The following is a 26,045-nucleotide window of genomic DNA, read 5'->3' as shown; positions in this document are numbered from 1 at the left end:
AAAAATGGTGAGTCTACAACCTTCAAACAAAATAATAGAAGTGGGATAATCTACTCACTTTTAAAACAAGAGAAAAATAATAAGTTAGTGCTCTTGTCATACTATCAAGGACACAAATCTGGAAGAAAGAAATCCTCAATACATTCTTATATCATTATAAAGAATTAGAAAGTTATTCAAAGATATAATATTGAACTAGAATGGCTATTGCCAAAAAAAAAAAAAAAGTAGAAAGTCTTGCAACAAGCCTAAAGACTAGAAAGGCATTGATATGAATGAAGAATGCTTCACTCTTGCCTCCATATATACTTTTAATTAGGAATTACATGGCAATGTCCTATATGACCTCGAAAACATGTTGAATTTGTAAGATACATATTTTAACTTTCAAGGTAAGTTTTCTATATGTACACTACATAATTAGCTTGTATTTTAAGCTACATATACATGGTTAATTTATTAACTAAGTTTCTTATCTATCAATCAACTACAAATACATGTAAAGTCAAAGCAGTATTTACGAAGCCTCTAGAAAGCTTTTTTAAAAAGTATTATGAAATTAATCTATTTTTATCTATTTTTATCTACTTCTATCTAATAATATAAGTATTTACTAGAGTATGTATGTATATCTATGACATAATTTTTGCTAAAATCAATCCCTAATTCTTTCTTATATATACCTATGTCTTCAATTTTTTTTAATCTATCTTGTTTTGCCTTATTTATGGCCATATAAAATAAATAAATTTTATTTTTATAAAAATAAAGTCTAAAACTACAAATTTTTATTACTTACCTATCTTTTATTTAAATTTTTTATTATATCTTTTTAATTAATTTTTAATATGATTTTTTTTCTTCTTTCACTTAATGGTCTTATTATTATATGATAATAGACAATGCTTTGGAAGAATATCTATATTTTTCTTTTTTTAAATATCTTGATAATCTTGGTATTGACTTGAAATATTAATTATAATTTTTTTACCATCAAAAATGGATATGGCATATGTAATGAAAAAACAACCATTTTTTTACAGCCTATATAAAAGCGCTTGCATCTACTAATAGAGATTTGGTTGTATTGGACTTATGAATTTTATTTAATTATTCAAATTTTGAATTAAACCATAGAAAATATCAAGGTACAAGAAATCCAATCTATTTAAGGATTATACTTCTTTAGCCTCAATAATCCAAAAATAATTAGATTAAAAAAAAGATCTAATTATATTAAATATTATTAAATTATTATGACCATTAATTGTTATATCTAAAGAAATAGTTTTATTAGTAGCATCTCCAAAAGATAATAAATAAACATCTATTACTTCTACATATATGGATTTAGTTTTCTTGACTAAAGATATTTCTAATTTTTTGACAAAGTCTTCATGTATAAAGAAATTGAGGCTCTTAAATCTCATAAAAAAAAAGACTTTGAAATTTTTTGGTCATAAAAAAAAATTCATTATAAAATAATGTGAAAAATCTAAGTAAAGAATAAGACCTTTATTAGGTGTTGCACAAGATTCTAGTTGCACATTTTTTATTATAGTTGAAGAAACTTATTTTCCAATACATTTTTTTCTTTAATAACCATGTTTTTTATTTTTTGATTAGATTGCTTCTTTGAATAATATTGAATAGTATATTTAGGTTCTCTATAATATAAGTATAAATCTAATTAATAATGTGAAGTCTTTTCTTGCTCAGTATAATATTAGAAACTTATTGTGTCAATTTGCATAGATTTTAGCCTTAATAAATAAGCTTATCAAAACTTAGAAGTTATTTTTATGACTTAACTTGTACATCTCCAACCAAATCTTTATTCTTGACATCTTTCAAAGCATCGATTATTGCATGCAATGACTTTAACAATAAATTGCTCTAATAAATTTGCTCTTGATGTTATTAATAATAAATCTTTGATATTATCTTTCAAATCATTTTAAAATTGATTGATAAGAATTTGTACTTCCAATCTGCATTGCAAGGAAGGTTTTGGAATTTTATAGCATATATAGTGGTTGAATGTGATCTTTATTGTAAAGATACAAGGTTGGTCTTTGCTATACTTTCTCAATCACTTTCTCTAAATGTAGCCATGAAGACTTCTAAGAATGAATTCAAATCATAAAAGAGTCGTAAATCATTTTCCGTCAAAGGTGCAAACCAAAAGACTACTCTTAGATAAAAATATACCTATGAATCTAACTTGAATAAATCTATCATGATATTAGAAAAGATGAAATCTTAAATAAAGCTTCTCTTATTGTAGAAATCCTCAAAACTTTAATCTTATTCTATCAAACTTCTTCAACATACTTATCTTCACTTCCCTCATACATGTAGTAGCAAGTCTTCTCAAATTTAGTTGTGAATATGATTTACTTGCTTCTCTCAATTGCACAACTTCTTGGCATAGACTTTGAACTTCATTGTTGATTTCTTTTAAAGGCACATGAATATTACTCCCATGGTTGATATTAAAAATGCATGAGATTTTGATTCTAAAAATGTTAACAAGCGTGTGAAGATCTCTAACAGTTGCAAATCTATTGGACAACATTTAAAACATAAATTTGCTTGAGCATCTTACTTGTATTTTTATAATTTTTTAAATATTAAATATCACGTTTTTTATTTTTATTTTTAATCTTAAATTTTATTTTTTAAAAAATAAAATAATAATAAATAAAATATGTAATATAATTAGATGCTTTAAAATATACATATTTATGTATATATATATATATATATATATATATATATATATTATAAATTCATGTTATAATTTATAGATAGTTTTATGTTGTTTTAAATTTATTCTACAAATATTTTAGCAAATTAAATGTATTCATTTAATTTAATATTTTTATTATGGATTTTTGATGATTTTTTATAGTATATAGTAATAAGACCATCTTATTGTAAATAAAAAAATAAAAATTATGTATTTATTTTTATGATATTTTATTAAATAAATTGATATTTAGTAGAAATAAAAACTATATTGTAATTACTTTAAAATTAATAAAAAAAATTCTTAAATTATATTAGTCTTATATTCTTATGAGTATGTATATATAAATTTATATTTGTATATATTGAATGTGTTTATAATATTTTATCAATATTAGATAAAAATTTATTTATTTATTTTTAATGAATAATTATCTTATAATTAATAATATTAGTTATATATAAATAATACTATTATATGATATATCTTATATACTAAGGACAATGGTGTTTGTTTGTATACCTTCCAATAAAGAGCATTACAACTCTTCATGCCTCTATCCATCAATGAATTTATCTAAAGTTGTTAGCCAATTCTTCTCTTGTTTAAGTGTTTTAATAAATAAAAAAGATAGAGAGGCACAACATCCAAGGTTTATACAAAGGCCCGCAACTTGGTGGTATATATTGATCACTTTGTAAGAGAAGTATGTCACTTTTCTTTTCTTTCTTTTTTTTGTTTTTTGTTTTTTGTTTTTTTATAAACATTTTAAAAATTGAAAGTAATTTTTATTTTATTGTAGACATGCTATTTAATTTTCTAAAAAAAATTTAAAAAATAAAACTTTTCTAATAATTAGTTTCTACCTTCTCCATAAATATTTGGAATGAAATTGCTTTAATACATTACTCCTGTAACAAAGCAAAGGGTTCTAATGCTAGTACTTATTTATACACATATCTTAACAATTAAAAACTAAAATTAGAACTCTTACTTTTTTTAATGTCATTTCAAATGCTATTAGGATTTTGTTTGTTTATTCATTTTATTTTATATGGAGCCAAGGTGTTAGAATTAACCTCTTGAATTTCACAATATCTCACCTTGATTTTTTCACAACAACAACAATAATAAATATATATGTATATATATATTAAAGCGACCCAAAATATCAACATGTTATTTGTCCATAACATTGCTATTTAAAATCCAATAAACATTCTACACAAAAACCATTTGTTTATGCACAAACAATTAGTTATATACATACCCATACGCACATACGCATACATGTCTACAGTAGTAGTTATCAAATCTCAGCACAACAAAAAAGAAAAATATCCCTCATGCAGAATATGTTGTGAAGAAGGTCCATAATATAGTAAAAAAGCAGCAAGATGATAAATGGGCTATGTGGGGAAAGGGGAGGGTTCCCCAACTTGTGGCCCACTGCTCAAGCTGCATATTGCCAGCGAATCCAGGGCCCAATGGCAGCAGGCACGCTAGGCAGCCAGCCAGCCAGCGTCACCGAGGAGAACGCAAAGAGAAGGGGAACATGTCTATCCAGTATTGCGTGGCAGCCTCGCTCCCGCACCACCAGTCCCAGTGCACTTCCTGCTGCTGCTGCTGCATCTGCTGCTGTGACTCGTCGTCGTCGTCAGCGTTGTATTCCCCAACAGTCCACGGGAGGAGCGGGCACCACGCATGGCTATGGCCCCTCCCCTTCTCTCATCCCCCTCCCCCACCCCACCCTCTCTCGTGTTGCGTCTCTGAACTGGGTTCGCTTTAACCCTTTGCTTCTTGCGTTGCCATGCTCTCACCACGCGGTGCTGCTCATTTCTACTTCAGGTGGGTCGAACTCCCTTCTCTCTCTCTCTCTCTCTCTCGCCTTATCGTTTTTCATTCTCGTGGAGGGGAGTTCTGAGGTTTTCTAGTGAATTTCCTTGTTTTCATTGTTATCCGCCAGATTCCTTCGTCCGCTGTTAACTGTTGCCCGCGTCGTTAAATATTTTCTAATATTAGGGTTGAGAATCTCATTTATCTTATCCGCAATCCACAATCTTCAGGACCGCAGTTGCTCTTTCCTCGCATGTTCAAATTGGAATTGATGGGTGATTGCTGCTGATTGTTGAAATTGATAGGTGGTTGCTGGTGTGAGCTCAAGCAACGGTGATCAAGATTTTAGCTCCTTGAGCATAGATTTTACAGTTGCATCTGAAATTGTCTCTGTTTTGAGCAAGAATTGTTGGAGAGGTTACAAGGAGGTAAAGAGACTTAAGGTTTGGAAGAATAGCGGAGGGTGGCATCGTCAACTGTATTCCAAGGATTCTAGTGTTTGCATCAAGTCGGATTACTTCTCTGCGTTTTGAAGTGATATCTGGCCCTTCCCAGAGTTATTGGAACCCGTAACTTCCGAGCGGGGACCGATTGTCATGTCCCGAGCTGCGTTATGACAGGTTATAGTAACAATGTGGATGCAGCTCAACAGTATGCCTCATTCAGCTTTGTATCTGAATCAAGTAGCAATAGTGCCGGGAGTATGCAAGGTGGAGTCCAAAACCTTGGTTCCTAATCAATCGCCCCCGCCTACTGCAACCTCTTCCAGAAAGCAGTTGCATCTTCGAAAGGCCTCTCGTGGCGCCGACAAAGTGAGTATCCGAATAAGTTGCAGTCCTCGGGGTTCTAGTGTTATTGATGCTGAGACCGAAGCTGACACCTCGAGCTGGCGATTGGAAGGTGCGACATGGCAGAGAGTGAAAGGGCCTACAGCAGAAGGTGGCCCTCCAGCGTCAGTTGTCTCCTCAAAAGAGGTTCTTATTAGAGATTTCGATGACAACGTAGTCGATACTGGCGCTGTGGAAAGGTCTTCTGGGGCTAGCTCTGATGAGTTTCCAACGTCGTGTAGCGATGAGGACGCATCAAGTTTGACATCTGCCAGGCACACCCGCGAGAGGCGGAAGCAACGTAATGTTTACTCCAGGCCTGATATGATTAGATGGCGGCTTTACGTGGAAGGTGTGCGGACTCCCATCAAGGAGGAGTCTGGATTAATTAAACCTCGGCGAGTTTCTCAACAACTTCAGGATGTGATATTGTTTCTGGAAAGCTTGAGTTTAGACTCCAGTAAGTTGCTGGCAGAGTACCCCTTGCTCAGCAACTGCTCCATTGAGAACGTCCGGGAAGTGGTGCGTTTCTTTGAATCTTACAACCTTCGAAGAAAGCACATCGTGAGATTGCTGAATAACAATCCTCGTCTCCTGGGGTATAGCGTGGAGGAAACCTTCATGCCTGTAGTGAGATTTCTTCTGACAGACGTTGGATTGCGGGAGAAAGATGTGGGCAAAGTGGTGAACAGGTGCGCTCGCCTCTTGACCCTCTCTGTGGATGAGCGTCTTCGCCCCACGATGCGCTTTCTGCAATCCTTAGGGTTCACTCACATGTCAAGCGTGGTGGCAAACAACGCAACCTTGCTCGCATCCAGTGTAGAAAACAGGCTAATACCGAAGATGGAGTATTTGGAAGGGATTGGTTTATCGAGAGGAGAAGCTGTGGAGGCTCTCATTAGGTTCCCGGCTATCTTTAACTACAGCATCGACACTAACCTGGGACCGAAGTGGAAGTATCTAGTCGAAGAAATGGCCCGTGGCTTAGACGACCTCAAGGAGTTTCCTCAGTACTTTGGTTACAGTCTAGAGTATAGAATCAGACCCAGGTACGAGTTCCTCAAGGAACGTGGCATTTCCTTACCTTTAGCCGATTTGTTGAAACCAACCGATGAGGTGTTCTATGCAAGGTTCCAGCCTGTAATCATGCAGGAATTGGGAACTAATGTGTAGTTTATTGGTGATTGCTCCTACGTTGTGTATGGATGTACATGTGATTCAGGCTAAACCATACAAGTAAATCCTGTTAGGAATTTATTCATTTTGTCCACGTCTTTGTCGATCTCGTGTTGCTCCTTGGACTGTGTCTTGATCATTAGATTAGGTTAAGAAGGGTAGCTCTACCCATGATCCTGTGGTTTCAGTGCACTACTTTGATTCGTTGTAAATTTGTGCGAGTCATGGTCTTTTTCCACTATTTGCAGCACAACTTGAGTGAAGCGTGTCATTGCCACGCGATCGCGAGAATATGCACTGATTTGTGTGCACTGCAGATTTAGTCTTTGTTTTTTCTAAAACGATCATTTTTGCTAGGAGCAAAATACGAGATGTCACTCAACTTCTTTTTGAGCAAAACTTTCCGATCGGTAATTCATTCTTGATCGCCATACCTTACAGCAATCTAGAGCTACTGTTGAGCACGAAACAGCTCTTCGAACGCGCAGTTTACTCATGATACATTGTCTTTTACCAGATGAACAGGACACGTGGAAACGACAAAAAGTTTTTGTTTTTTGTTTGATTTCGCCGTAGTTCTGTACAAAGTTCGAAGACGTGAAATAATATTAACAACTGTTCGCTATCATTGTACACAATTGTACACCATAGTATAGTTACATATTGAGTACAGTTGAACTTAACCCTACTCATCTTTCACTTAATGCACCACAAATATGCTACATCTGGTATATTCCACCCATGTGTTCCGAATTCTCGACACCGTATTCCTCTTGCGTAGCTATACAACAAAGTTCAACAGCCAAAAACCTTGTCGAAAACAAAGATCGGCAGGTACTACTAAGGCAGCTGTATATGGCCTCTTGTCGTGTTTCCTGTTGCTGTCACGACAAGAGCTTTTCTCCTGACAGCGTTGCAAAACCGTAAAACCTGGCATGCGCTACTTCATCCCAACCGAACGATTGCCAAATTGTTCTTAGGTTTTTGCAAGTACTTGTAAGGATCAACTTTAGTAGAAACTTTACTCGGGAATTTCTAGTTTCGAATTCGCTCTCAGGCTTCGAAAATGGTGTCATGTCAAAGAAACCTGGCTTCGGCGACATATCCCAACATGGAGCCGCCAAGTTCATGATAAACTGGCCATTATCCGCCGGGGCCGATGGACCATCTGGTAGACAATCCTCAACAAAGGCAGACACCTCGCGATCATACAAATCCCCAGCTGCTTGTCCAGATGACGGGGTCAAGTTCCCAAGCACTAGCAACCTTGCCTCAGCATCACCATTTTCCGCTCCTGCTCAGACGCACGCGACATCTTTGCCACCTCCTGTGCCGCCGCTGCCTCCATCACACCCGATTACTCCCCCGACTCTGTGTTGGTTAGTCTGTTTTGCATCATTTCAACGGATGTGTTGACGGTGGTGCCATGTTGCAAAGCTGCGGCACGGCTTAGCAGCATCTCGTAGAGACCATCGAGGCGCTGCAGTAAATAGTGAAGCTCTTGGGGTCGGTAGTTCGTCACTGGCTTCTGCCACCAAAAGGGGTAAGATAACAGTCGGCGCTGAAGCTCTCGCTCCGAAGCGAGCAGCTGCGTGACCTGCTTCTGTTGCTGTTGTAGCGCTTGGACTTGTTGCACCTTCTGGCTCGCAACGTCGGTGACGGCGGACCCGCTGTCAGAGTCGGAAGACTCTCCGGACAAGGTTTTGTCTATAACGTAGTCTATCGAAGGGTGGCCGAAAGAGAAGGCTTTTCCCGCCTGCGAAAAGACAATCACGCCCACCTCAGATCCGCAAAGAATTGAAAGCTCGCTGGCTTTTTTGATGAGCCCCCCTCTTCGCTTGGAAAAACAAACCTGGCGAGCGCTTGGATTCTCTATCTTCTTAATCTCTATCTTAGCACGCCCCATATTCACGCAGTCTTTGATCTAATCTTCTCTCGGAGTCCACAATGCGCACGATCCTCAAAATCTATCAACTCAAGGATCCAAGAAATCTGGTAGCGCTGAATTCTCCACGAACGAAAATCAGAAGACGCACCGAGGAAAATTGATTTGTACTCGCGACTCATCTATTTCGTTCCATATTCCTGCCAAGCACAAGTTCCGCAGAACCGCAACGTTACCCCTCCAAGCTGGTAAAACATCTACATTCAGATCTTCGTTTCGTCGTTCTCAAGAACCTATAAAATGATCAAGGAAGACATGAAGGACAACCAAATTCGGAGCGGGAACAGGAACAGAGAGAACAAGAGCAGCACAGTAGTGGCGTCGCTTAATTTCTCTAAGATGTGATCGATCGTAAGGAAATTCTTCTGTGCCTACAAGTGAAGGATCGGTCAAGTACGCAGCCAATCCGAACAATACCAGATTGAATCAGGGCAGGAGGACAGCATGTCCTAATAAACCACACCCGAAGGATTATACACCGCCTTACGAAACCAGCGTCTGTGACATCAGCAGGTTGCCAACACTACTTCCTATTCTAAAAACACGTCATCAGATGGTTACCCGAATACTCAAGCGGTGTTTAAAAGCGGCCAAAACATTTCAGTTAGCAAGAACATTATCCCTGAACTGGGAGTCTGTCTGCCACATGTGACACGGCTCGCCAGCGACCCAGTGGGAACACCCCAGAAAAATGCGAACTCGGATGCCATATTGCCAACACAGCTTCCACATCAGCAACCTGTGAGGAATTTTGAGTACTGGTGCCAATCCCGGCAAGTTCACAAAGGATCCGGCTCTGCCATGCCCCGGGGATTCAATCAGCCCCGCTGGACTTCACCGTGAAAAATCAATTTTTGTTGAAGCGTGACTGCAGATGCTTACCATCGCGGGGGATGGGCGATGGCTGAAAAGGTGCAGTGGTGTGGCGAAGGGGGATGGGCTTAGATCCGGCGTCAAATTCTGTCCAAACTTAAGGCCGGCACGCTCAAGTCTGGCCCAGTGAAAATTACTATTTCGTTGGCCTAGATGGATATTCGAATCTTCGCCGACCCGACTTCCTCATGGACCTGAAGACTCCCATGGGCCTACAGCGGCTGCTACCCCGAGAAGTGAGCCATTCTGAAGGATAGATCTCGGCTTACATCACCATTGTTACCACATCCTCTTTCAATTCTCTCAATCCTTTCACTGCGAGTGTCAGAGTGACACGAAACGGAGCTCGTTTAATCACCAGTAATCAGCCTCGAAAACTTGTAGACTCTCAGAGGCAGAATTTGATGGCTCCGAAATTGATACAAGCTTGCCAAAAGTATCCAGAAGAAAAGAATATGAAAGTTATGGCTTCAAAACATTGAACAGTGACTCGGTGAAAAATCTACACATTAGCAAAAGTGATTTATCAACAAATTTGCGGATTTTGCGACAAATTCCTTGAATCGTATGAGGTTTACTATTTCATTATTGATATTCCATGTTCACCATTAATGATACCTTTGGTCACCATTTGTTAATTTTATGAGAATCACTCAAAGCAGATTTGTTTGCTAGTTGAATCAGACATTACAAATGAATCACAAATATACATGGACCAATGAATGACAACTAATCGCCCGAAACAGAGAATTTCAAAGTTTTCTGAAATAATAAACGCTCGATTATCCTCGATCCAGAATCGAAATCTAAGACCAGTAATTAAACGTTACAGAATTAATCATGCTTTCCATTCGAGATAGAGAAACAACTAAATATCACGAAGCAAACTCATACATTACCATGTGTAACTGAAGCTCTTAAAAAGATTCGTTGCGATTTTCGTTTATACACACCAGGATGCAGCAACTGCGAGTTCATTCAGATATCCACTGATATTTCTGAACAAATGAAAAACTAATAATACGCATTTCAATTCCTCTATATTACTTCATGTCTCAGCATGCATGGTCTGTAAAGGGAACTTTTGATATTTGGATCGCAGTTGTCCAGTGAATATCGATTGGCACTTGGAACCAGTTTTGACCGAAGCCCTTGATTTGGGGCATGTAAACTGAACGTCGAAAACAATGGCAATCTTCATGCTTTTCCAACAGCTAACAGTTAAAAATAAGAACAAAAGCATCCGACGTCGAATCAGAAGACATCACATTCTTCTGCAGGAATTGTGAGAAGACGAGGAAAAAAGAACCGACACAAAAATGAAAATTCATTGAAAAAAAAAAACTCGATATTTTGTGATACATTCAAAAAGGGGGAGCGAGAGAGACTTGAGTTGAATGAACCTACACAAAAGAATGAACAATGTACAAAAGTACCCTAGATAATAACAAATTGAAGATACAAGCGGCTCCAAAAGTTTCTGTACCTAACAACTAGCATTGAGTGAAACTTGTGAGGTGCAAGGCGTCGTATGGTGTTTAGAATTCCCACGGTGAGGATTACCATCATTTGCTGAGCTGTTTTCGATTCTTGAATTATTATGTACAGAACATCAGTTTTACTGGAACGAACTCTGAGAGAGAAAGAGATTGAGAGATGGAGAGTTCTTTATAACTTAAGCAAACACAACTTACTATCAGCAACGTATAAAAAAACACACATCAACCCTGTTACAACCATAGGATTGATGCAAACCTTGTTTACGATAGGTGATCATCTAAAACAGCTCCAAGGTTAATTAATGGTTCGCCCATGCCCATGAACACCATATTTGTCATGGGTTTCCTGAGCAAGTCTTCTATTGCAAGCACCTGCAGTAACAACATGCAAAAACCGAATTCCACGAAGTAACTGGTAAGCACATCATCACCAGTGGGTTGATGCTGAATGTATATTTCTGAGAACCTTGAACTTGCCACCAGTGACAAATAGTCAACGGCTAAAATTGGTAGAAAGACTGAAACCAGGAGCACAACGAAGTATACATGCCCGATCAACTATTTCATGTGACTTCAAGTTACGTGCAAATCCATCTTTTCCTGTGCAACAAAATGTACAATTCAGTGCGCAGCCAACCTGCACAGAAAGTTTACACATAATCGTTTGAGTGCATGCAATCAAAAACTAAGGAACTAGCTACAAAGAAGACTGCAGCTATTAAAGATTACTATACTCAGCATTTTTACTTTTGCAGTTCTTGTAAACAAAAGAGAAAAACACAGCAACATCTGATTGGTACAACACCATAAACATTATCTTAACCTACTCTCATTACATACAATCTCTAGATTCGAGCTTCATAAGTTACAGAGTGCATTACAGCTAAGTACACCGTTTGATTCAAATAGTGGATTTTAAAGCGCAATCGGGAAAAGGACAATCCAAGATGAGAAAATAGATTCAGACCTGTGATTACACACAGTCAGTCAGCCTTGACCCTCCTTTCCTATACGTCACCGGGATACCAACAGCTTCGACAAGTCTATCATCTTCCAGGCTCAGCAATACCTGTGACAGTGAAATGAACAAGTCGGTTCATTTTTCGATAATTACCTAAAAAGGTCCAAAATTTTACAAGAATAAGCAGTCAATTACACGAGACACACAGAATCAAAGACTGAACACGTCCTATGCAACCGATGGAAGTGAGAAGCAAGATAAGTTGAAGCTCTGCCTCATTCAAGCGGAGCCCGTTGCATAAACGGTACCAGAAATTCACAAAGCTATGCCCTCTGTGCAAGTCCAAAAGTAATGGAAGCACCTGTACCGTGCCATCTTTAGAAGTTATAAAATGGTGTATAGGGGACCGACCAACACTTCAGCCTGCTGACTGCATTGCGTCGCGCAAATGCTTCATTACTAAGCACATGCTGATTGTTGAAGAAAAATGAGGCCTTAATTCGGTGTCTCGGTGGTCTCAACATTTTTAAACGTGGAGTAAGTGATGAAACGTTTCGCCCATGCCGTGGGCACCCGTATCGCACGCTCCAAATCCGTCCACACACCCACGCAGCGCCAACCAAATGCACAGCGTCCCAAAACCCGGAATCGCTCACACTCCCCATATCAGACGCCGTTCCCCCAAGTCGCTTCTTCCCGCTTCCATTCGCTCTCTCACCCAAATCAGACATGTCGCAAACCCTCGCGAATCTCATCACTGCTTCTGCGCCTCCCACAGAGAACGAGGGCCAACGAATAAGGCACACATCAGGACCAAGAAGACCCCATGGATTCCCCATCCTCCTCCCCACGCTGGCTTGTGTGCTCCACAACCTTTCCACGTGCTCCACAACCGCTGCCCTGGACTGAAGCTGCTCTCGGCTTCTGCAACTCCTACTCAACTCCTACTGGAACTCCCAGTGCTTGCGCCCTCCTCCCTCCACTTTGCTCCAGGAGTTCCTATGACTAGGTATGCTGTGCGCTGCCACCTTCATTCCACTTCATTTTCCTGTTTTTATTTTGCTCTCTTCGTAGAGGACCTGGGCTTGCTTGTGTTTCCTCCCTAGCCATGGCACCCATCTCCAAGCAGCCCCCCAAGAGGAGGACCATCATCGTCCTCACTCCTCGATCTTTGCCCCCACGAACAATAATCTCTGCCCCCACAATCAAGCAGAAGAAGGCAACTACCCTTCCTGCCAAGCCAATGCAGCTTCCAAGGCACACCTCCAAAAACCCCAAGCCCAAATTCAATGCGCACTCGAAGCCACCCCGTGCTTCGAACTCTGCCTTGCAGACACCCGCGCATCCCGAGCATCCTCTTGTGCAGCCAGAGCCGAAGCCTGCTGAACTGCTCAGGCCACGCATAAGGCCACGCGTTAGGCCGAGGCCACGGTGCAACATTACACCAGTGCTGGTGCCTAAGATCATGCCAACCGTGTCCCCATTGTTGTCGAGGAGGCTGGGCCGGAGGATCCTCATGAAAGTCTCGATCCCTCCTCGACTTCCCCTCAACCTCCTCTTCCCCATCGCCTGCAAGAAGGTCACCCTGGCCCCAGGGGTCACCTTCTACCCGATGTGAACCCTGCACCGCTTTCCAAATGCACGCCTCCCTAGGGTTCATATGCAGGGCTAGGCATTTAGACTAGACAGATGATATGGCACACTTTTGGTGCGCCATCTCTCAGTTTTAGTCTATAGTGCACCACCATTCCCCCATTCTTGTATTTTATTCCCCCAATGAATAAAACACTCCTGGGCCATGCTCAGGCTTCATCTTGCATCTCTGTCAACTGCATGAGGACTCTACTGCTCATTCATTGCGTTCAAACACACTTGCCAACCTGCGGTTTCCGATCCAACGTAACCATCGGCATCATGCCACAACACAAAAAGCAAGAAACAAAAACATGAATACATAGATAACACAATCACAATTACATTAAAAACCCAAGACAATTACATCAATAACCCTGGCAAAGCTTGAGACGTGCAAAGGAGAAGTAAACCCTATCTCTCATTATCAGCTAAGAATGAACATTGCAGGAGAAATCACGCCGGGGTAAAAGTAAGCAGCAAGAGAAGTACCGGTGCGTAACCCGCCCACCGAAGCAGACGACACCGTGGAGGACGCAGACTTCCCTGCTGCTACAGAAACTCTCGCAGAAGCCACAATTGCCAAAACCCCTCCATCCATCATCCTCACATTTCTCAACTCTTCACCTACAAATCCGCTCCATAACAACTTATCTCAAGCGTTCTGCCACACTGCAAATGGCGTATCCGACTTGCAGCCAGTGTCCGCGAGATAATTGCATTTGCAATTTCCACAACAATCAAAACAGTCCCTCACATGACCACTCGCTCGTCCTCGAACCCTAAACCCTATCTCTCACTCTGCTAAGAATGAACTGTTCCAGAAGACACGACGAATGTTGGGGTTTCTGAAGTCCGACGCGCCATCTGAGTAAAATCTGTTGATACCCGGATCTTGACAAAGATGCCCTGTGTCACTTTAATGTTACACCGATTCAATGTTGTACTCAACTGTCGGAGCCATTGCATACTCTTACCTATGTATAGACGAGGGTATCAATTGCTGGGGCCATCGAACTCCAGTTAAAATTTTGGACATGATTCGCTCGTTAGGTTTTAAACCATTATTTTCGTGCTGTGTGTTTAGGTGTGCTACAAAAAATCTCAAAACATTATAACTGTACCATGAAGGTTATGTAGAAGTGGAATACATTCGACAAAAAGCTTTGATCTGAAATGTATTTTATTTTATTTTTGATTCTTTCCTGCTGTACGATAACAGATTCAAAAGGATAATCTCTGGCATTTATGTCTATTAATATCAAAGTGGACAAAACAGGTTGTTTCGATAAAATCTTTTATCTGAGTTGCAAAGAATATACGTATTTGCACCTACAGATCTCCATCCTGATAAGCTCATAATTTGACACCATCATAATCTCCTGCAAATAATCTCTCAAGCTACAGACATATGTGTAAATATGACTTAGGTTCAGGGTTTAGGATTAGTGAAACATTTTAAACCCTAAACCCTAACACATGGATAGACATGGAATATTGACCGACCCACATTCAATTCTTTACAGATACATGGTTTGCCACAAAACAGAAATAAGCTGAGAGCATTAATACTATCATTTACGGATTAGGGAGACGAGGAAAACTGGATTTAATATGACCAAGTAGGTTCAGTTTTTTTGGTAAAGAGGGCCTTTCCAGCAGTCGGCGCTACTTTCCTCGCGGAGCATTCCCATTGATGCCGTCCCCGGGAGGCGCGGTTTAAACATATGATCCGTGGTCTAGGGTCAGTCGTGTCCTTGACCGACGAAACCGTGTACTCGTAGAAAAACAGACCCCGGATAAAAATACTCCACTGGAAGCGCGTCGCATTGACTTGGGGATCGCATAAACACTCACCCCCGTTGAGTCCACAACTGCTCACATCCTTTGCGCAGTCACCAATTTGGTTCTGCTCTTCGTATTCTCACCTGCTCGACACTTGGGTGAAGAAAAAATATTCACTTCATCGTAGCGCAATTAGCAAGCATCACGTCACAGAGAGAGAGAGAGAGAGAGAGAGAGAGAGCAAAGGTCATGTGTGGGTGTGTGCGTGGGAGCGTTTGCGAGTTTATTCTGCTGCCAGTAAGTCCCACTCCTGACACACCTTGGGGATTTTTGGTGAACTAACAGTTCTGGAAATGTGAGTGAGCGTTTGAATTTTGAATGGTGTGCTAAGATGCAGCAGAGTTTTGTGGGGGGAGAAAGTTTCCAAACGCATTGTGCGAATGTACAGCGCGTGGATTCTGGATTTGAATCGTGGGCTGTGGGTCTTCCTTGAGGCGCAATTGAAATGGAGAGACTATTGGAAATTGATATTGTGACGTTGAATTTAGTTGGATTTGTATTCCTTCAATTGAGAAGGCGGCCTATTGCACTTATCTTTAATAGATTCGTATCATTAGCTCTGTAAGTCGAGCATTGATGTGGCGAGCGAGAACAGATTCGTAGGGCTCTCTCGTAATCAGAGTGTTACGTCTCGGAGAAGTATTAATGGCACTTATCTTTCATGTTTCTCACGCCTCTTCTTTGGTTGTATTCCAGGAATTACAGCTCCACCACCATTCCGTTTCGAAATCGTTTAAATTCAAACTTGCTGGAACATTTCTGGGACCACCGCAGCAATAATCAGTCACATTCCCCTCGCCTTGAAACAGAAGATAAAAATTCGGTAGGAGCTCTCACATAACGTTTCAGCCGCACACATCCTCAAAAACCATGGCTGGCGGGAACGATATCATCACTAACTCCGTGACTGTAAAACCGGGTAAGGGCACCACCGAGAAGAAGAAGCGCAAGCGGCCCTCGAAGAAGGTACCCACCACCATCCTCGAGGCATCGAGCACCCACTTCATGGAACTGGTGCAGAAATTGACAGGCTCTACCGAAGAGAAACGAGCCAAGCTCGTCTCTGACGCATCAAATTCCAGCTCTCCGTCCAGCAGGTCCGTATCCGGCAATGCCCAACAAGCAGACGTCCCTAGCTCACAGACATGCCACCAAGGTCTCCGCAGCGGCAAACCCGTTGGCTATGGCGACCTCGACTGCGATTCCTCGTCCCACAGCAACAATTACACCTCACCCCACACCCATCCCGAGATGCCAAGCTTGGATTTCTACCACCATGAAGCAGAGACATCCGAATACTACAACAACTACCCGGATTATTCGGTGAGTAGCTCACGAATTGCCGATGAGGAGGATTTGCATCGACTCAGTTCCAGTTCGGAAGTGTCCATGGAGTCCCTGACAGCTCTGGGAAACGAAACCTCGCCGTTCTCATCGCAATGGCGAGACCAAGTGGGTCATCAGGATTACTTGTTCCAGGTGGCCGCAACGCACGCTTGAACCCTCTGCGCCACACCACACCATCGGTGTTGTACAGATCTTCAAGTTGTCATGTGCAGTTCGTGTAAAGGCACATCGACTTTGGAGTGAATGGTAACTGTGAATACATGACTGAAATTTGTTCATATCCACGATCAGCTGATGTGAACCCACTGAGTACATGCAACGGCAGCGAAGGATTTTAAACCCTGAGCCAACGAAAATGTGCATTCCTCCCTCTCATTCTCTCATTGAATTGAGATGAGAAGCCGCTGTTGATTGCAAAACCTTTGCAGTTAGGGTTAGCGTCAAAGTTTTAAAAAGTGCATTGTTATGCATCATGTACCATTGTTTATGAAATAGAAAGGTATCATGTTTGTTACAGGGTTGTATTATGAATGCTTGAAACTATGCACAATATATTTAATATAAAAATATAACTACGACCAGACACGCTATAACAACACATAGGAAAATATGATGGAATGTTAAAACAAACCTAGCCGAGGGCATTAAATTAGGTGTAAATATTTATCTGGGAATCGTGCATGAACTAGACAGCCGATGAGATGATTTGATGAGAAAGATGCGCCGGATTGAATTAGGATGGTTTAGGAACAGAGCTCACTCCCTCACCAATTATTTGCTTTAAGTACCACTTGGACTTTATATTGCCATTGACCAATCTGAGATTCGATAGGTGGACTATTATTCCTTAAGTCGGCGATCGGTTTATTTGCTTGTCAGGACCAGCTCAGCGTTTAGGACGACTACCATGGATGAAGGAAGAGAAATCCACCATCCTCTAGTTATGCAACCAGATTGGTCAAAACAACCTACACAGAAACAAACTTACCTCACATAAACTCCAACAACGTAGTGCCTGAAAGGAGAAGTTTACTTTCCTACACTGCCGGTAACTTCACCTTAAAGTGAGAAATATCCCCACAACTTGCAAAGAAATTCACATTGGGTGCACTCAGCGAGCATTAAAGCGGAATAAAACCCAATCCAACCAGAGAAAATAAATAATTAAATAAATAAATAAATATAAATATAAATATATAAACAGCAACAGATAAGTTCTTCAGGCGTTAACAAATCCATACAAAAATTATTAACTCCAATATTTTCAAGCAACTCAAGCGATAGTCATTTAGCTTCATCATGGTAACTGCAAGCATGGAACTACTGTCATTCACATGATTGAAACCAACAGGATTATATGAGGCTACCAGAAACTTGAGAAAAATGATCATATTCGGAACTGCAATTTCATCGCACGGTGTCAAGCTGACGTGTACAGTGTCTCATTTGCAAATGGCAAGCTGCAATGTCTCACATTCAAGACAGAATTACCTTCACTCCTCAAAGGAGCTCCATGACTCACCATTGATCCTGATACATGTCTCTTCCCAAGACACACCCTTGTCGCAAAACCCTGAGCATTACAGCTGCACGTTGAAGCCTAGAGTCCATTATATTACACACTAATTCTATATCACTGTAGGCATTCACCAGCTCTGATTCTTGAGGTTGCAATCTCTTCGAAGATCGATTCAAAGCAAATGTGGCTCCTTCCTTAGAATTTTGAGTTCCGTCTGAGCCCACCTCCACCTATCTTCAAATGTGACGGAAATTCTCCAATGAATCTTTCGATAAGTTTCCGATTTTGGTGGCTTCCCAAGGATTAACCCACGTCCGGTCTCGGTCTTCGAGAGAGTTGCGCGGAGCTTTTGGCGAGTCACTGCCTTCAATGGAGAATCTACGAGCCTTCTCCTCGAACGACGACCGGGAGGATCGCCTGGATTTAGCCTGAATGGTGAGCTCGAAATCCTCGAACTCAGATTGCGCATAGTGATAATGGTGGTGGTGATAGCGATGGTGTTGGTACTGGTGCTTGTGTTCCTCATGTTGTTGACGCTGAAGTGAAGGATGCTCGTCTCCATGAATTAGGTCATGCTTAGAATCATGACTTTGGCCATGGTGTATGTGGTTGTGCTTGAGTTGGTGTTCGTTCTCGTGATTACGGTCATGGTGACGAAGCATGGACGAAAGAGAAGACCAGACGCGTTTGTAGTGATGCCCCTGGTGAAGCTCCTTGTTATTCTCGTAGAATTTCTCCTCCATTTCTGACTCCTCAGCCTCGCTCAGGAGCTGCCGTTGACGACAGAACGGCGACGAGAGGATCGCTTTATATACAAATTTCCAAAAGTAAAGGTGATGATGGCCATGATCATCGTCGTCTTTGTCACTAGGTATGTCAACATCCTTCGAGACATGAACGTTGTTGCGGTGGAAGTGAGCGTCAAATTCTTCACTACTTGTATCCGAATAGGCACCAAGACCGTACTCGCTCTCCTCAAAGGGCTTGCGACCTCTGTTCCTGTGGTCTCTAGTCTTGAGTGATTCATCTGGTACGACTTGAGAGTGGGATCTGTGGAAACTATGGAACAGGCCGCCGCGGCCGCCGTCTAGATGTAGTGAGTGCAAGAAACTCTTCCACTTGTTGTGGTGGTGATGGTGGTCAGGTTGACGATGACAGCCTCCCTTCGAAGTCTCCTGCTTTGAGCTGTCGAATAATTGACGATCCTTTCCCCTTACACTAATTCAATTTGTCATATGCCACGAGGTCACAGCGGTCGAATCACACTCCCCATCATCGTAGCCATGGTCATATACATAATCCCCGTTTCGGACAAGATTGTAGCTTCTGGCGCGTTGCAATGAGCGCGTTTCGTTTACGGCATCAAGTTGGCACTCATCAACTCCGTCTCTTCGAACAGGGAAGCTGCGGCTGTAGAATTGATTATAAAGACGTTGAGGGGGAGCGTGTGGCATGTCGGGACGATTGGTCGAATGCTTCGGAGAGTACACCACTATCATGGGCGGTGCTTCGTCATGATCCGCGTCGCCATCTGCAGCTTCCTTGGTCGGATTACTTCCCACAACTTGCACAGCCTGGTCCAGCGTCTTCATGAGCGAGTCAAACTCGAAGGAATCGAAGAGTGTGCTACCAGCATCCCATTTGGGTGCAGCAGCCTCTGACTCAGACTTCTGTGTTATTGCGTGCTTCATCAGCGCTTCAATCTTGAAGCGCGTGGGTCGTCGCACAGCCCACCCGTGGGTGCGGCACTGGGAAATGTTCTCTCCGCCATTGTGTTGGAACACGGCCCAGGCCACTGCCTTAGTTGTCTGTGGGTTCCCATGAGCATCCTGTTTGAGAAGCTGCGCCCTGAATTGTAAATTGGCCTGTAGCTCCTTGATCCTATCTCGCAAGCTGATGTGGTGATTATGAAATTCGCGATTGTTTTTCTCGAGGTTTCTTTGATGGCCAACCTATATCAGTGCTGAGAGGTTCCATGTCACGAATTGTAGCCAGTAACTACATCATCAAATAAGAGCCACCATGATTTCTTCAAATTATCTACAAGTTTGGCCAAATCGGATCAGTCATGAAATGAGCATGATTCACACTTTCTAGCATATCCTTTCCATTTGAATTTTATCTCAGAAAAGCAATCACTCAAATGGACTAAGCTTAAGGATCCCTGCGTCCCGAAAGCAGAACTATTCGACACACGCACAAAAAAAAATCTAAACTATGGAAACGCTCACCAGATCAATCGAATTCCTATGTAACAATTCTCAAGAACCTGCAGTCCGTGCAAATATCCAGAAAGATAAGGCCGCTACCTGATTGCAAATCCAACACGAGCCCGCTAATCCTGCAAGGAGCTGTCTAAATGTAATGTAAAGCTAAGGATTCATGGTACTCGTTTTCGAACAACGTAGCAGACAAGCTCCTCGATACAAAATGAAAGCCTCATGTAGTGGAATTAGCTGCAAACTTCGTGAAACCTCACCGGGATCCCGAGAGTACTGTGATCAATTAACAAAGCCGACCCAGATCGGACACACCACACAGCTGCTGTCTGTCTGATAGGTACCTCCCACCTCCCGCGCCTGCTCAAGTAGTGAAACTCGTCAGGGGATCAGTAACACGGGAATGAATGAATGGCCACACGATACAAATGGATCGTGTGCGGCGACACCCACCAACAGCACACACAAGAGGACAAGCACAGGCCGATATTCAATTCCACCATCTCCCCAAACGCAACACACGACGTCCATGGAATCCGCTCTCCAATGCCCGCTCTCCACACGCTCTTGTGACCCTATCAGAACTCTCTCTGACTGCCGAACTTAAGTTCATTCAATTCTTTATTTTTTGTCGCTGGGTCGAAACACATCCAGCGTTAATACGAATTATCAATGCCGTTGTTGCAGATGACCCAGAATTGCAGAGCCCCTGCAGTCACCGCTTGCCCATATTGGCTCTCTCCCCTGCCCCTGTCCTACCCGTATTATATAATATGCATTATTCTTATTATTAGAGGAATGTTAAATAGACCCAAGTTTTTACTAAACTACCTTATCCATAGTGAAGAATATGGTAATCATGATAAACGTGGTTGGTTTTGGATCCAGTAGTGGAGAAATGAATCTAGAGGTTAATTATTTCTTCATGATGGTTAGAATGGGTGGGTCAGTTTTATAAAAGTCTAGGTCTACTTAACATTCACATATATATACATATATATATATATATATATATATATATAATTTTATTAGTATTTTATTGATTTTGAATTGAGTTAAATATTCTGTTATTTAAATCAAAATCATACATAATAAATACTTTAGTATATGTTACAAATAACTCAAAGTGTAACAATATTAATTAGAAAAATTGTATAAAAATGCATGTGTATTACAAAATGCTTAATTATAATATTGAATTGCATTGTGTGTTTGAAATATTTCAATTATAATAACATAAAATGTATTGATATTTTTAAACTTTATAAATTAAGATTCTTTTTGGTATTTATAATAAATCATTTGACTCTTTACAAAACAATATTATTGTATAATGTGTAGTGAGATATAAGAAACCAATTACAAATATAAATATTAAATAAATAAATGAGTAAATAATCTTCAAAAGAGTGGTAAGAAAATCTCAAAATAATTTATTGCATGATTTAGTCAAAATTGAAATGCTTTTACTTAAACTTGTAGGAAATAGATTAAAAGAAAATACAAATTTCATATTAAATATATAATGTAATGAAATCAAGTAAAAATTATATTGTATAATAAAACATGTTTAGTTTTTTAATTTATAAGGTTTGGTTCTCTGTTTCATTTGCACATGAGTTTCTATTAAATCTTTCTTTTGTTTGATGGATAAACCTGGATTATTTGTTTTAGATTCAAAAACTGTATTTGGATGGATAAAATTATTAGCTCTTTTTAATGACAAGTTTTATATTTTACTAGATATTCTATTAAAAATTGCAAAAAAATATTGCATTGTAATTAGACACTTTCTCTCATATACTTTTATAATACTCTCTGCACATTCTATCATATAATTATTCCTGTCTACAATCAATTTATATAGTTGCCACATTTAAACTTTTTTTATTCAAAGTTTATGTTTGTTTTGTTTGTTTTGTTTGTTTTGTTTTGTTTTTTTGTTTGTTTGTTTGTTTCTTTTTTTTCATACATTTTTTTTTATGTATAGTAGATAAAATAAGAAGAACATATATATATATATATATATATATATATATAAAAATCTATAAAAGCTATGATGTCATTACATAAAAAAACATTATAATTAATTTTTTTAAAAAATAAGTGAATGTTTATATTAAGTAATATCATTGTATATTGTATTCTTGATAAAAAAAATATATATTAAATATTTTTAGATTTATATTAATTTTGAATTTGATATTCTTGCTTTGACTCTATTTTATATATTTAATTAATGAATGTTAGTTTTCTTTTTTCTTTTTTTACCTTCTTGAATCATTATTTTTTTATTCTATATTTTTTGTAGTCTATTTGGAATTTCAAAAAATCTTGAAGGTTAAATAACTCAAATATTTAAGATAAAAATAAATAAAATATTCTCAATAATAAATAAATAAATAAATAAACAATTTAAAGTCAATTGTCTCTTTGTGTAGTCATTATATAAGACTTTAGAATAGCGTATATGATTAATTAGTTTTAAATGCATTATTTATCATATTCTTATTTAGACATAAAAAATATTCAATTTAAAATATATTCATTATAATTTAATTCTAATTTTCTAATCTAAATTAGAATTACATATTCTTTAAATAGGACCTACAAAGACAATCTAGATAAATAATTTAATATTTATAATGAGTACTCAAGGGCATACTTATTATAATTTTTAGCTTGAAAATAGGATAATATATTATAGTTGAAGAAGAATTTATTTTATAGAGATTTTTAGGAGACTAAACAAGGTCATTTATCTAAAATCTTTTTCTTGAAAATTACTTATAAAAAAATAGAAATATTAAAACTTTAAATTTTTCGTTGTTCAAATTTTATTTTTTTTATTAAATAAGTCTTAAAATATCACCTAGTCTAATCTTTCAAATAATTTAAAATTAAAAATTTACATAAATTTCAACAAAAAAACTTAAGAATTTAAAATTATAAAATTTAAGGTATCTTCAATTAAAATTAAAAAGGAAAAATTATAGTATAGATTATGGTCACAACTATTAGTTTTTTTTTTATTATTATAATAAGAAAATTAGAGTTGGAAGTAAGTAGATTGTTAACTTATATAATTAGCATAATTGATTGAAGTTATATCATTCAAATTTACAAATTTGCAAATTTTAATTTTGCACAACCTCGTTAAAGTAAGAATCTATTTAAGCAATACTATATAAATATATAAACATGTATAAATATATCCATATATATATATATATATATATATATAATTATTTCTTAAGATAAGACATTTTAATAGGTAGAACCATTTAAATCTCTGACTTTAAAAGAATCAAAAAATATATTTTTATTATTAACTACTAAAAATAAAAATAAAACTAAAAAAACAAAAAAAAATAAAAAAATGAATTGTACAGCCTAGATTGTATGTTTAGAAAGATGACAAATGATTTATAAAATAGCTAGAAATTTATCTAGAATCTCATGATTTTGAGGTTCTATCTTTTAAGATTTTTTTAGAAAAACATTCTTTTGAAGCCTTGGTAAATCATGAAATTCTTTATTTTTGAAAAGATATTTCAACCATAGTGGATAATCTACCTTGCATATGAAAAAATTATATTAATGTTGATTGTAATTTTTTCATGGCTTTTTAACTTTTATTGATTTTAGCTAATAGGTAGACTTTCAAATATAAAAAGATTAGATTTTTTCTAATCTAATAGAACTACTACTATTTAATAGATTAAATAATCAATCATTTAGTTTCTAAGTTGGTTTATTTAACAAAAGTAGTATTAATGCGAAATTAAAATTTACTTTGCACTCTTATATAATTAATTAATTTTACATACATTCATGTTAGATAATCTAAAAACCAAAACATTTTGTAATCAAAATATACTTTGGCTTTAGAACCTTATAATTCTTATTTTAGCAAGATCTCTAATTATATCAAATATAAGTAATTTCTTTGGTCAACTTTTTAAAATATTCTTGATTTATTTTATTTTATTTTTATTTTTTATTTCATTCCATAGACTTTGATTAAATATTTTTGTAAGAAAAAAGTCTCACAGAATAACATTGAGTTACTGGTTGCAATTTAAATGTTTTTAAAAATAAGTGGAATCAATAAGACTAAATCTTAAAATTCCCTATAATAATAAAATCTTTTCAATCAAAATTTTCAAATTACATCAAATCTAAGAAATCTTTGTTCTAATCCTTTCATTTTTTTTTTTTTTTTATAATTTTATAATATTATTTATATTATTGTATAAATACTTATGATTTTTTCATATATTTTTTAATTCTAAAAATATTTTATCTTATAAATTAAAGTATTAATAGACACCTCTACAATATAAAAGTTATTTCTATCATCTAAATTCGTCATAATATTAATAAAACCATAGAAATCATCATTTGTAAGTGTAAAAAACTATGCTACTTATTTATGGATTGAATTGTATTATATTTATATTTTAGCACCCTGTATAATAAGAGTAAATTATGTAAAAAATTCTTATAGTATATAAAGATTCAAGGTCTCTAAGCAACATCTTTTGGTTATCTAAAAAGAAATAACACTTGGTTATGATTACTTGAAAATTGAATGTTGAAATAAGCAAGTGTAAAAATTAATTATTGGATAGTAAATATTCTATAATATTTATTATAATATATTTCTAGTGGTCAATGGCCTACTATAAATAAAGTCAAGTAATTGATGTGGTAGCTTAGATTATGTAGTCAATAAGACTGTTGAATTTAAAATAAAATAAAAAATGTCATTCTTGTAGATAGAATTGACGGCTTTTGGATATTGAGAAGATCAATTTAAAGCAACTAATATTTAATAAATAGTATCTTGTGTGGATCAATTACAAGACACAATCGTATAAGAACTAATTAATACTGTGGCTTCATTTAAGGATTTTTTCTTAATTATTTTTTGATTAATTATTATAATTCAAGAAAATAAATATAATAAAAAAAATGTGCATTCATAACTAGAAATATATTTTTATAATATTTTTATTTAATATATAATAAAAGATGAAATTATCTATTATAATTTTGTGTACAATATTTTCTTTTTTTTTTTAAGAAAAAAAAATAAGTAGTTTAGACTCACTATTAAAAAACCATAATAAATTGAAATAAAAAATTAGAAGATAATTGAGATTTATTTCAAAAATCACTTAATTATGAGCTTAGGTAATTAAGCCTCACCAAGTTTTTTGAGTGGTGTAGAATTTTCTAAAAGAACCTCAAGGCTTTAGTCTTGTCCTACTACTTACTTTTAAGGTATTACAACCTATATGTAAAATATGCACCTAATTTCCTTTTAGTTGCTAATTATTTCAGTTTTTTATAATAATATTATATATTTTAAACTTTAACTTCACCATGGTAATTGAAAACATCAAAATAGTCTAAAACTCTGTAAGTACCTTCATATATTACTTCAATTCTTAAAATAGCTTTTAAAAATTGATAGGATTATGTTAATTTACATCATAAAGTATTATTATGGAAAAATAATTCTTAAATCTTAAAATAGAATATAATTTTTGATTAAACATTATAAAATCTATCATTTTATTTTAAATTCTAATTTCAGACTAAAACT

General features: G+C 37.4%; 5 protein-coding genes across 9 annotated transcripts; 2 read left to right on the top strand and 3 right to left on the bottom strand.

Annotated features, from left to right (window-relative positions):
* Positions 1-4,423: 4,423 nt before the first annotated feature.
* On the top strand, positions 4,424-6,685 carry LOC112293407 (transcription termination factor MTEF1, chloroplastic). The gene is made up of 2 exons (XM_024542772.3): positions 4,424-4,600; positions 4,894-6,685. Exon 2 carries the CDS (start codon positions 5,221-5,223, stop codon positions 6,586-6,588), a length of 1,368 nt encoding a protein of 455 aa, XP_024398540.1. The 5' UTR covers positions 4,424-4,600; positions 4,894-5,220; the 3' UTR covers positions 6,589-6,685.
* A 437-nt stretch (positions 6,686-7,122) lies between these two features.
* LOC112293409 (agamous-like MADS-box protein AGL61) lies at positions 7,123-9,019 on the bottom strand. The gene has a single exon (XM_024542775.3). The coding sequence runs from the start codon at positions 8,495-8,497 to the stop codon at positions 7,949-7,951; it is 549 nt and encodes a 182-aa protein (XP_024398543.1). The 5' UTR covers positions 8,498-9,019; the 3' UTR covers positions 7,123-7,948.
* Positions 9,020-11,058: 2,039 nt separating this feature from the next.
* LOC112293408 (uncharacterized) lies at positions 11,059-14,326 on the bottom strand. 3 transcript variants are annotated; one of them, XM_073539722.2, is made up of 4 exons: positions 13,994-14,326; positions 12,231-13,749; positions 11,876-11,977; positions 11,059-11,545 (listed from the first exon to the last, which is right to left on the bottom strand). In XM_073539722.2, exon 2 carries the CDS (start codon positions 13,527-13,529, stop codon positions 12,972-12,974), a length of 558 nt encoding a protein of 185 aa, XP_073395823.2. In that variant the 5' UTR covers positions 13,530-13,749; positions 13,994-14,326; the 3' UTR covers positions 11,059-11,545; positions 11,876-11,977; positions 12,231-12,971. The 3 variants fall into 3 exon arrangements, with proteins under 3 accessions (XP_073395823.2, XP_073395824.2, XP_073395825.2); XM_073539723.2 differs by having other exon boundaries at positions 12,237-13,749; positions 13,994-14,324; XM_073539724.2 differs by having other exon boundaries at positions 12,281-13,749; positions 13,994-14,324.
* Positions 14,327-15,389: 1,063 nt separating this feature from the next.
* LOC112293718 (uncharacterized) lies at positions 15,390-17,207 on the top strand. Its single transcript, XM_024543475.3, has 2 exons — positions 15,390-15,583; positions 16,043-17,207. Exon 2 carries the CDS (start codon positions 16,217-16,219, stop codon positions 16,844-16,846), a length of 630 nt encoding a protein of 209 aa, XP_024399243.1. The 5' UTR covers positions 15,390-15,583; positions 16,043-16,216; the 3' UTR covers positions 16,847-17,207.
* Positions 17,208-18,067: 860 nt separating this feature from the next.
* LOC149987603 (uncharacterized) lies at positions 18,068-20,880 on the bottom strand. 3 transcript variants are annotated; one of them, XM_090256740.1, is made up of 2 exons: positions 20,692-20,880; positions 18,068-20,252 (listed from the first exon to the last, which is right to left on the bottom strand). In XM_090256740.1, exon 2 carries the CDS (start codon positions 19,901-19,903, stop codon positions 19,436-19,438), a length of 468 nt encoding a protein of 155 aa, XP_090112866.1. In that variant the 5' UTR covers positions 19,904-20,252; positions 20,692-20,880; the 3' UTR covers positions 18,068-19,435. The 3 variants fall into 3 exon arrangements, with proteins under 3 accessions (XP_090112866.1, XP_090112864.1, XP_090112865.1); XM_090256738.1 differs by having other exon boundaries at positions 20,522-20,761; XM_090256739.1 differs by lacking the exon at positions 20,692-20,880 and adding an exon at positions 20,444-20,578.
* Between the last annotated feature and the right edge of the window lie 5,165 nt (positions 20,881-26,045).

Source organism: Physcomitrium patens, chromosome 16, assembly GCF_059467195.1.
Source record: "Physcomitrium patens ecotype Gransden chromosome 16, ASM5946719v1, whole genome shotgun sequence".
Taxonomy (NCBI): Eukaryota; Viridiplantae; Streptophyta; class Bryopsida; order Funariales; family Funariaceae; genus Physcomitrium; species Physcomitrium patens.
The sequence above is the reverse complement of the archived record's forward strand: the minus strand, read 5'-3'. Positions and strand labels throughout refer to the sequence as shown.

Bases quoted from the DNA above. Each gene is read 5' to 3' on its own strand.
- LOC112293407 (XM_024542772.3), top strand. From the start codon at position 5,221: ATGTGGATGCAGCTCAACAGTATGCCTCATTCAGCTTTGTATCTGAAT.
- LOC112293718 (XM_024543475.3), top strand. From the start codon at position 16,217: ATGGCTGGCGGGAACGATATCATCACTAACTCCGTGACTGTAAAACCG.
- LOC112293408 (XM_073539722.2), bottom strand. From the start codon at position 13,529: ATGAACCCTAGGGAGGCGTGCATTTGGAAAGCGGTGCAGGGTTCACAT.
- LOC112293409 (XM_024542775.3), bottom strand. From the start codon at position 8,497: ATGGGGCGTGCTAAGATAGAGATTAAGAAGATAGAGAATCCAAGCGCT.
- LOC149987603 (XM_090256740.1), bottom strand. From the start codon at position 19,903: ATGAAGCACGCAATAACACAGAAGTCTGAGTCAGAGGCTGCTGCACCC.